The sequence below is a fragment of the Gobio gobio genome, assembly GCF_949357685.1.
Source record: "Gobio gobio genome assembly, chromosome: 25".
Taxonomy (NCBI): domain Eukaryota; kingdom Metazoa; phylum Chordata; class Actinopteri; order Cypriniformes; family Gobionidae; genus Gobio; species Gobio gobio.
Genome location: NC_137121.1, coordinates 32,825,003 through 32,837,184, shown reverse-complemented (window position 1 = coordinate 32,837,184; position 12,182 = coordinate 32,825,003). Strand labels below are relative to the sequence as shown.

Below are 12,182 nucleotides of genomic sequence, written 5' to 3'. Positions count from 1 at the left end.
CATTTTCCTTAAGGGGGGCGTTTTCCCCCACTCTACCCTAAAAGATAAAAGGGCACTGATGTTAGACGTAATTTGGGTTATTGTGTCTTATGGCGCAGTTGTTTTAGTTATTGTGTCTTATGACGCAGTTGTTTGAGTTATTGTGTCTTATGACGCAGTTGTTTGAGTTATATGGCGCAGTTGTTTGTCTTATTGCTCTCCTGTGATGAGTTTTGTTATCAGACGCGAGCGCGCACGCTTCGTGACGCTTCGAGAGCAGTCCGGCCACATTCCACAGCCGCCGGTTCAAGTCGAGCCAGCAGTACATGTCAAGTTCCCTAGCAGCGCGGAAGTTTCAGATGATCTGCTGTGTTTGTAATGGCGAGTGATTAAAGTTTCCTTTTATATAAAGCCACACAGCTGTCACACACATGGACTGGAGCGGAGCTTTCATGATGCAGCGGAAAATACACCGGAGACAGGTGAGAGGAACTTCCCGCATTTCAACAGCAGCGGTCGCTTATTTCTTAGAGTTAACTGACAGTGCTTCACTAAAAACAGAAAATACTGCAATTGTTTACTGAGAGCCAACAGAAGTTATAAATCACATGGCATATGTGTGTGTGTCTGATTCAAAGATGTGCTAAACCAGAATAAGTGTAGGGAAGGATGTCCTAAAACTAAACCAAACACCTGAACATGGGGGGAATTCAGGTGATTGGGACACTTTTTCCAAGTCATCTCAATGGCAAACAGTGCCCCAATCACCCTGAATTCACCCTATTTAATGTGCCACCCACATGAAAAAATGCTATAGTATATTATAGTAAAATTACTCTATTAAATACTATAGTGTTTTTGAACCGTACTATAGTAAAGATACTACAGTAAATGAACAAAGTGTAGTAAATACTATAATATACTACAATTTACTGTAGTATCTTTACTATAGTATGGTTCAAAAACACTGTGGTATAGAGTAATTTTACTATAATATACTATTGTATTTTTTCATGTGGGCAGACATTGACAGTCTTGATAACACTGATTCATAGATAATGTCTTCAAGATGTATTTTTTGCTCTGTCTAAAGATGACAGAAATCATAATGAGCAAGGCAGAAGTCAGATGTCCAGTACTCTGAGGTCTGTGGTGTTTCTGCAGTTTCCCTGATCGAGGTCTTAGAGTGTGCTGTGAAAGCAAGGGAAGTACCTCAGACATATGAAACCAAACCATTACTTCCACTAAGCCATGAAAAGGTTGAATGTAATGCTTTGATTGTCTGTGCGAAACTGTCACAAGTTAAGTTGTCTATCTGACATGCATCAATACACACAGTATCCGCGATACGACCTGTGTTTGGGCTCATGCTAAGCAACACAAAACCTTCAGTTCACTTCCCTTACCAATCAAAGCATGTGCTGTTCACTCAAAACAATGAACTTTCCCTGTTGTTAGTTGTTAGCTTGTGCACATTACTTAAAACACTCATGTAACTAAATGAACTTAAATTCACTGAGTTGTTTCTACTAAAAATGAGGATTGTCGGCTTTACTTAATAAGTGTTTGTTCGGTCAACTTAACATTGCTGAGTGAAACGAACAAACTGGGCAGTGGATCTGTAGTTCCCAGCATGCTTTGCAAAGGACTGCATTAGGAGAGTAAATTTAGGGATTCAAGTGTTATCGTATGTGTTTTTCAGTAAAGGGAAAGATGTTGTCAGTTTATGGTAGTGTTTAATGTGCAGTTATGTTGGACATTTACAGGAGTTTCTGTAATTGTGTGGTGACCATTATGCAGAAGAGTGGAGCCTGTGTTTAGGGCACTCATATACACACATTTATTGGATGGACTTCCTGCCCTCAATTAAGTTATTTTTGCCTTTTGTTTCTAAAAATATGCTTGTTGTTATTCAATAGTTTTCCACTTATGCTGCGTTCACAACAAACACGAATAGAGCATCAAAATCATGTCTACCGTGTCTAGTTGGACGATTTGGCAGACAACAAATGATATTGAGCACTATAACGAATGATGAGCACTGAGCGTCCTGTGATCGCCTGGATCTCACAACTCCAAAAACACAAGATTTTTTTTTTTAAATAGGCACTCTCTTTATAAATAAACCACAGATTTGAGCTTTAAACAACTACATTCTCACCTGAAAAAGTCTTAAAACTACATTTTGTGACACAATAACAGTAGTATTTTTAAATTATGCGGGTTTCTCATCACGTCACTTTACCACGTGACAGCAGCGAGCAGGCTCCTGATTGGTTAACACAGCGCGAATTGACGCCAAAGTTCAAATTTTTCAACTCCGGTGTCAGAGGCGAATTCGCTTCAAACGCGCAAATGCACAAAAAGCACCATTTGCGCGTAACGCGCCTATCGCGCAAGACGCTCAACTGGACATGCGAATGAGGCGGAATCGCGTCCATCGCGCCGCGGGACCTCCAGACACACGTCAAGGCGCCTTTCCATTGATTTAACATTGAAATCACTCGCTCCTGACGCTCTATTCGCGTTTGGTGTGAACGCAGCAATAACACTTGTAGAGCAAGTAGTAAATGTAATAAAATTTTAAGTAAATTTAATTTTTTAAATCGATAAATGTGTTCACCTAACATAATAAACTTTTATAAATTTAAAATAACATTATTAAGTAAACTGCATACGTAAATATTATGTAAACAGTGACAAATTCAAATGGTTTGTATTTACTTAAAGAAATTTTGTCAGCTTTACTTGACTTTCTTTTGTTCATGTAACTAAATTGTTATTTGTAAAAATTACTCAATATAGTTGTGTGGAACCACTAGACGCTGCTTTTTTGAGTAAATTCAACAAGTCATTTTTTTGAGTGTTGTTGCAGGACGCCTTCTTCTGTTGGTGTGGGATGTTTGCGCAGTATTTTATGTTGGAAGGGACATTATCTACTGTAGAATCAGATTCTACAACGACAGCTATTAAAAAATGCAGAAACAATGTTCGAACCCGGATGACTTGATAACCTAGTCACCATGATGCTATTTCTGGTATTCACAGGCATTTATAGGGTTACATGAGTCAAACTAAACTGTCAGTAGTATGTCAGTAGTATGAAAGTTGAGCTTGGTGGCAGAACAAAACTTTCCAAAATGCTTTCGTTTGTGTTTTAGTTTACAATAAACTATAATTTGAATGCAGCTGGACCGGTGTCATTAGTATACGATTCTTCAGAGTAATATCAGGCTTGATACTCATCTAAAGTGCATTTCTTTCTTTGCCAGAAATAGCCTACATCCAGAGTTAGTGATCTTTTATCTTACAGATCGCATTCTTAAGATAATCTTTTTTACAATATACAGTATATACAGTATATATATATATATATATATATATATATATATATATATATATATATATATATATATATATATATATATATATATATATATATATAGTAAAAAATTATTAAATCGCACATTTTTCTGTAATTAATCATAATTAAAAACATACGTTTTTAATATTATTATATTTTAATAATTTCACAGTGACTCTGCAAATTAAAGTAGAAACAACTTAAAGACAGTTTGTTGTAATGGCATCTTTTATGAATGAAGGCCAGTATCACTGATACTGATGTCTTTATGAAACTTTTTTGTCTTTTTTTTTTTAATGATAGACATTTGACATTACAGTATAGCTAATTGAAAACTATCAATTTCAACATTTATTAGGCTTTAAAAAAGAAAGTTTATTTTAAGTGAACTGCTCGGGTTATGTATATAACCCTTGTTCCCTGAGAAGGGGAACGAGCACTGCATCGGAACGACGCTTTGGGGATGCTCCCTTAGCATCAGCGAATCTGAAACCAGAATGCCAACTAGGCCAATCCGATTGGCGTGCGTGATGACGTCATTGTGACGGCATACCCGGAAGTATAAAAGGGGAGCTGGAACGTAATGGCGGTAGTAATTGCTCTGAAGCATGCGCTCCAGGCGCGCCGAGGTGTGGCGTCGGGATGCAGTGCTCGTTCCCCTTCTCAGGGAACAAGGGTTATATACATAACCCGAGCAGTTCCCTTTCGAGGGAACTCGCACTGCATCGGAACGACGCTTTGGGGAACGAGTACCCACTAGTACCCACACCGAAGGGTAGCACCTGCCCTAGTGTGAAGCCGGAGACCTAGGACTGGAGCACCCTCGCACCAGGCGTCGTAGGGAGATCCAGGCTATAAAACCTGATAAAAGTGTGTGGGGTAGCCCACCCGGCCGCCTCGCAGATATCCTGCAAGGGGACCCCAGAAAGAAGGGCCACCGAAGAGGCCATGCCTCACGGCCACAGGTGAAGGCAAACTGCGCACCTGGTAGGCCATGGTAATTGCCTGGACAATCCAATTACTGATTGTCTGAGTAGACGCAGGCAATCCCTTCTTAGGTGAGCCAAAACACACCAACAGTTGTTGCGATCTCCTCCACTGTGCAGACTTCGCCAGATAAACTCTAAGGGCCCTAACCGGGCAGAGTAGGTGAAGCCTCCCCTCTTCCGCTGTCACGTGAGGCGGAGGATGGAATGCCTGCAGGACCAATGACCTGACCACCCTTGAAGGCACCTTAGGCACGTAGCCCGGCCTAGGGTGTAAGATGGCTTTTACTCCTCCCGGGGCAAACTCCAGGCAGGTCGGCGTTACCGCCAAGGCCTGGAGATCTCCCACTCTCCTAAGAGAGGTAATGGCAAGGAGAAAAGCCACCTTAAGGGTCAGGTCCTTTGGTCCAGCCGACTCCAATGGTTCGAAGGGGGCCTCAGCCAATCCTTCCAGAACCACTGCCAGGTCCCAGGTTGGAACTCTGGAATGAGCCGCAGGCCTCATCCTCCGAGCCCCATGGAGGAATTGTACAACCAGATGGTGCCTACCCAGAGGCCCATCACCCATAGGAGCGTGGAAAGCCGCAATGGCAGCCACGTACACCTTGAGTGTGGACGGGGTAAGCCCTGCAGAGAAGCGATCTTGGAGGAACTCCAGCACTGAAGCCACCGGGCAGTTAACTGGGTCCACCTCACGCTCCCTGCACCAAGTGGAAAATACATTCCACTTGAGGCTGTACAGTCTCCTCGTAGATGGAGCCCTGGAACTGAGTAAGGTCTCTATCACCTCCGCCGATAGGCCAGCCTCTACGTAACTGGTCCCCTCAGGGGCCAGACCCATGGGTTCCAAATCTCTGGGCGGGGGTAAAATATCGTACCCGCCGCCTGAGACAGAAGATCCCTCCTCAGAGGAATCTCCCACGGCTGACCTACTAGCAGAGCTATGATATCCGAGAACCAAACTCGAGTCGGCCAACGGGGTGCTACCAGAAGTAGACTGACCCCCTGCTGCCAGACCCTTTCCAGGACTCCCGGGAGCAGAGCAATCGGGGGAAATGCGTACAGACGCAGCCTCGGCCACGTCTGAACCATGGCATCCAGTGCGTGAGGGAAAACCACAGTGGACAGTGGGACGTCTCTCGAGACGCAAACAGATCCACTTCCACTGGGCCGAACCTCTTGCATATGGACTCCACCATCTCTGGGTGGAGTCGCCACTCCCCGGGCCTCAGCCCCTGCCTCGACAGGATGTCTGCTCCCTGATTTTGGACCCCTGGGACATACATCGCCCTGATGGACAATAGTTTCCCCTGGGACCACAGGAGGACTTGACGCGCCAGTCTGTAAAGAGAGCGCAACCTCAATCCCCCCTGGCGGTTGATGTACGCTACGACAGACGTATTGTCTGTCCGTACCAGGACATGTTGGCCGCGGAGGTCCGGGAAAAAGCTCCTGAGAGCTTTGTAGACCGCCATCATCTCCAGGCAATTTATGTGCCAGGAGGAATGACGGCCCTCCCATGGGCCCCTCGCAAAGCGGCCGTCCATGACCGCGCCCCAACCAGTGAGGGAGGCGTCTGTTGAAACGGATTTCCGGCAACAGGACGCTCCCAACACTGGCCCCTGGGACAGAAACCAAGGTTTCTTCCATATGACTAGGGAACGAAGGCATTTGCGCGTTACCCTGATCATACGGAAAGGATTCGCTCTGGGGGAAAACCCCTTGGTTTTCAGCCACCACTGGAGAGGTCTCATGTTCAGCAGGCCAGAAGGTATTACGCTGGACGCTGCTGCCATGTGCCCCAGCACTCTTTGAAAGTGCTTCACAGTGATGTTGTAGCCTAGCCTTATTTCTGAGACCATCGCCAGTATGGTCTCGACTCGCGCGGGAGACAATTGTGCCCGCATCGTCGTCGAGTCCCACACGACCCCGAGGAACGTTTTCCTCTGGGATGGCGCCAACACGCTCTTTTTCGTGTTGAGTCTCAGCCCCAGGCACTTTATGTGGTTCAGAACGACATCTCGATGCCGGACCGCCACTTCGTACGACTGGGCCAGTATGAGCCAGTCGTCGATATAATTCAGTACACTGATGCCCTGAAGTCTCAATGGAGCCAGGGCTGCATCCATGCACTTCGTGAATGTGCGTGGGGAGAGGGCTTGGCCAAAGGGAAGCACTCGATATTGGTACGCTTCGCCCCCGAAAGCGAACCTCAGATACTTCCTCTGACATGGGAGGATGGAGATATGAAAGTATGCGTCCTTCAGATCTATCGTGACAAACCAGTCCTCGGACTGGATCTGACTCACGATCATGGGAATGGTGAGCATTTTGAATATGAAGCTCCTCAGAGACAGATTCAAAACCCTCAGATCTATAATCGGACGCAACCCTCCATCCTTTTTGGGAACTATAATGTACCGGCTGTAGAACCCGGACTCCCTTTCCAGCGGAGGAACACGCTCTATGGCTTCCTTCACTAAAAGAGTTTTTACTTCTAGCTCCATTACCCGAACCTGCTCGGGTACCACTGCTGTCCAGTATAACCCCCTGAATTGTGGAGGAGGAGAACCGAACTGCAGTTTGTAACCCTTTTCTACAGTACGCAGGACCCATGTAGAAATATTCGGAAGATTAATTTCCATGCGCCGAGATAATCTACTAAGGGATCCAGCCTCTCGAGGCTGGCGTCGGGTGTTGCACGGTTCCCGTTCCCAACCTCCTGAAGCGGCTGACCGGCAGGAAGTAGGTTCTCCGTGTGCGGACGCGCGAGCTGCCCAGCCGCAGGTCTTTCCAGAGGCGGCTGGTGCAGCATGCGTTCGCGGGAAATCGATGTGGCCCGAAGCGTCATAGACGGCGGGATTACCACATCGATTTCCCCAGAGCGCCGTGGAGGAAACAACCTCGGTTGTTTCTCCACGGGAGGGACCGCTCTTTGAAGCCCTGCCGCAGCTAGGACTTCTTCCCAGCAGCCTTCCGCGCCTGAAGGACGTTCCGTAGATCGCCCTTAGGAGCTGAAGACTGCTGCTGAGAGCGTCGCCTCTGTTGCCAGGCTCCCGGGGGAGGGGCTCTAGATGCGACGCTCTCTTTTTGCACCTTCCGGTGCGAGGAGCTGGATGACGGCTGAGGCTGCCCGCTAAGGCCAGCCTTCCCCGGCTTAGAGCGGCGAGGGAGGTACTGGTGGAAGGCTGCCGACTGTCTCTTCGTCTCCTGGTGTCTGGAAACGACGGCGTTAACCGCGTCTCCAAACAACCCAGAAGGCGAAATCGGGGAGTCCAGGAGAAAAGCTCTATCCTTCTCCTTTATCCCCGACAGATTCAGCCAGAGATGTCTCTCCACAGTCACCATGGAAGCCATGGAGCGGCCGATAGCGCGGGCCGTCTCCTTGGTGACGCGGAGAGACAAATCTGCAGCCTTCCTCAGTTCCAGAATGTCCTCCGGAGAGGGAACATCTCCCTCGTCCAACTCTTTGAGGAGATCGGCCTGGTAGGCCTGCAACACCGAGAGAGTGTGCAGGGAACCGCCAGCCCGACCAGCCGCCATATAAGCTTTGCCCACCAAAGATGAGGTGTCCCGACAGGGTTTGGTGGGCAAAACCGGAGCCTTAAGGGACAATGCAGATTCGGGTGAAAGATAGCTCGCGAGAGCCTCCTCCACCCGAGGCATCGCCCCACAGCCCGCCTCGCGTGCCCCCAGAACATTGGAATAATCCAACACTGGAGGATTGGAAACACGCGAAGAATAGGGCTTTCTCCAGGATCTGCACACCTCGGTGTGTAGATCCGGGAAAAAAGGCAGGCCCCGGCGAGGTGTTTGAACCCGGTGCGAGAGGAACCGGTCATCCAGCCTACTGGGTGGCTGAATTTCCGGAGCCTCTTGTGGCCAATCTATTTTTAATTTAGCCACAGCCCGGGTCAACACCTCGACCAGCTCCTCTTGGGCGGGTGGATGAAACGATGAAACAATTGCTGCTTCATCCCCCGCCTCGGTGCCTAGTTCCTCTGGCTCCTCGGAACCAGAGAGAACAAGCACCGGACCTCCCACCCCGGGGGAAGAAGCCACAGAGCGGGCTTCCACACGGGGAGGAAGATCCTCGGAACTGTCAGAGGAGGATCGGGAAAGTGCCGCAGCAGCCCCGAAACCCTCTGACAAGTCCCGCTGTGAGCCCCATGATCTGCGACGCCGAGCCGCCTCAGCGACCGCGGGTCCAGAACCACGGGGCTCACAAGGCTGGTCGGCCTCTTCACATAAACCCATTATTATAAATGTCATATTTACCTGTGGCCTTCATATATAATCAATATACAGAAATTGAATTAAGTTACCAAACACCTTTCTTAACTGCATAAATTATAAATTAAATATAGATTTAGATTAGATAGATAGATATAGATTAATCCTTATTAAAGCTACAATTCTCTCCTGCAGAACATGCGGATCTGACGCGCTGTCACGCCTCTCCTCACAACTGTGTTTAAGTTCATTTAAGACGTTATTTAACTCATTTAAGATGCTCTTATGATGATACTCCACAAATCAGGCATTTTGGCATAATTCTGTGTGTTATTGTTTGTTCAAGCGTGAAATAACTCGATACTGGGGTATGTCTTTTTGAGTGTTGTGTGTGTCATAGTCAGGACATTCACAGACACGCGTTCTCTTTTGACTTGTAGCGCTTGAATGGTTTATTTATTTATTATTTTATTTTTTTATTTATGAATTTGGCAGACGCTTTTATCCAAAGCGACTTACATCGCATTCAAGGTACACATTTTACATTTTGTCAATTCTTTAAAAGCATTTAAAAGCATTTGCATGAATACGAACGTGATCACATAATGTAACGCTAGACCAATGATGACAGAGAAACAGATGCTATAAATACAGAAGGCGGTCTGGCGGAAGCTAGATATTTTACTTTATAATGTGTTCAATATGGATTTTTTCTTACACAAAGCCATAGATTCGCTTCAGAAGGCCTTTATTAACCCCTGGAGATATATACAGTGGGGCAAAAAAGTATCAAGTCAGCCACCAATTGTGCAAGTTCTCCCACTTAGAAAGATGAGAGAGGCCTGTAATTTTCATCATAGGTACACTTCAACTAGGTCCTGGAGTGGCCTAGCCAGTCTCCAGATCTCAACCCCATAGAAAATCTTTGGAGGGAGTTGAAAATCTGTGTTGCCCAGGAACAGCCCCAAAACATCACTGCTCTAGAGGAGATCTGCATGGAGGAATGGGCCAAACTACCAGCAACAGAGTGTAAAAACCTTGTGGAGACTTCATTGCCAACAAAGGGTATACAACAAACTATTGAGACAAACTTTTGTAGGTGACCAAATACTTATTTTCCACCATATTTTGCAAATAAATTATTTAAAAATCAGACAATGTGATTTTCTGGATTTTTTTCTCATTCTGTCTCTCATAGTTGAAGTGTACCTATGATGAAAATTACAGGCCTCTCTCATCTTTTTAAGTGGGAGAACTTGCACAATTGGTGGCTGACTAAATACTTTTTTGCCCCACACACACACACACACACACACACACACACACATATATATATATATATATATATATATATATATATATATATATATATATATATATATATATATATATATATATATATATATATATATATATATATATATATATATATATATATATATATATATATTACACTCACATTTACTGTGTTGAGAACATACTGATAGGACATTTCCTCCTTTTCCCCTTCTTGTAAATGAGTTTATTGTTCTGAATTGTTTTATTGTGTTGTTGTAGGGGAGCATTGACCTTTTAGAAACCATCGGAGTCGTAAATGAGAATGGCAGTGAAATCCCATCTATGCCACCAGTGGTAAGGCCTACAGCACATCACCGCTCATGACTGGCTTCAGTGTGAGAACACTAGTGAAAATGCTTCTGTTTTCAAATGAATACATTTTCATTTCAAATTATATTATGTGTAACAATCAAGTGAAACAATGAACTGCACATAAAACATAAAGCAGGTTTCAAAGTGAGACTGCTAGTGAATAAAAAAACAAACAAACAATTGAATTAATTTGAGTGGAATGATGAACTGAATTACAGATTTTCAGCGTGTTCTCACTTTTGACCCCACTGTACATGTTTTAATGGTTATAACCAGTGGTTAAAGTGGGATTTGGCAGGTGGGGGAACCCTCATATTTTGTGTAGGTGAAACAGGGAAAAATGACTCACCGTGGGACAACATATTGAGTATCGTGGTATAGCAATACTTTGTGGGAAAAGAGGTTCACTGTGGCACCAAGTATCACAATACTTGATATTTTAATGGTTTTATTTTGGTCCATCTACATCTACACTGATATGATGATGATATGTTAAAATTGCTGAGCGCCACAATATGGGACACAACCTTTTTTTTCACAATTCAAACATAAAAATGGGAAGTCCAAAACTGACTCAAATGGTATTACTGTGCCTTAAATGGTCCTTTTAACTCCACAGGCCCGGATTAAGAATATGTAGGGACCTGGGGCTATAACAAATCCAAGGGCCCCAGTAGCCGATCTCGGTGCCACAACGTTTTCTACCACAGAAATAATTAGTATTTATTTTACAAAAAATCGTCAAAGCACAATGAGGCTATATACTGTCTGAATATTCAATTTTAATATTAAGTAGGACTATATATATATATATATATATATATATATATATATATATATATATATATATATATATATATATATATATATATATATATATATATATATATATATATATATATATATATATATATATATATATATGTATATGTATATGTATATATATGTATAAATATTCCAGTCTGCAACACATTAACTCCAGATATGAGGTCAAAGCAAACAGGTTTCCAGAAACAGCAACAACTTTTGAGCATATACAACTGCCTTAAGGAGTTAGGGATAGGGTCAGGGTTGGTGTCTAGTTTTACAACCAGAGGTCCCAAATTTGAGCTATTTTGGGTTGGTTCAGGGGACATAGTCCCCCAAGAAAATTTTGATTTCTCTGATCTATATATGTGCATTTCAAGATGTTTGAAGGCTAAACAAATGAATAATAAATAGTTTTAAAAACCATGTTAGTGGGCTGTAGATTATCTGCCATACCTGCTCTCTCCTCATTTCATCACTCTCATTTCCATCACTCTTTCACTCTTCCTTTTTCTCTCAGTCTCCTTCTCTTGCCCTGTCTCTTCCCCTCCTAAAGCTGAGCTCTGTCCTGATAGTCTTTTCATTTTCGTCTGTGTCAGTGAAGAAAGTAAACATAGGGTCAACTGTTATATAGCCTATGTTTTATTAAGCATTTCTGTAGACGAAGTTAATTCACTGAAGGCTATGAACTGTTCAAAATACAAGGTGTGGTGTGTGAACGGGTTGAAATGCGTGTGTCTCATGCCCAATGCATGAGACTTGAGAGCCCTGTGAACTCTAGGTAAATACGTTTAATAAAATATTTCACAATCTGTACACACACATTCATTATCTTATGCCTAATCTGATGAAATTATTTTACAACATATATTATATACACCTCTGAGAAATACCGAGGTCTGGACCACGGCGACCTCATAGCTGACTACGGCCGTGATTACAGTCGTGTGGGAGCCTATAGTTTCCCTCAACAGAGCTCTTCAGTCTGGCTAGTCTCGCCACAGAGCCTTTACTGTACACTTGATGTTGCGCTTGTGTTCAAAGGATAAAGCGGCTGCCTACGAGTTTGTCAGCGATGTGCGTCAGGCGGTCTAGCTCTCACACTGCGACTGCTGTAGATGGAACAAAATAAACCCATTAAAATAGTATTGTGATACTTGGTT

At 44.2% G+C, this 12,182-nt stretch overlaps 1 protein-coding gene across 1 annotated transcript in view; it reads left to right on the top strand.

The window, feature by feature from the left end:
- The first annotated feature begins 289 nt into the window (after nucleotides 1–289).
- LOC307121329 (anoctamin-9) overlaps nucleotides 290–12,182 on the top strand; it is a 44,813-nt gene continuing 32,920 nt past the window's right edge. Inside the window, exons 1-2 of the mRNA XM_079808857.1 lie at nucleotides 290–461; nucleotides 10,120–10,194. Coding sequence (XP_079664983.1) covers nucleotides 411–461; nucleotides 10,120–10,194 — 126 coding nt within the window. The 5' untranslated portion in view covers nucleotides 290–410. The remainder of the gene's footprint in view (nucleotides 462–10,119; nucleotides 10,195–12,182) is intronic.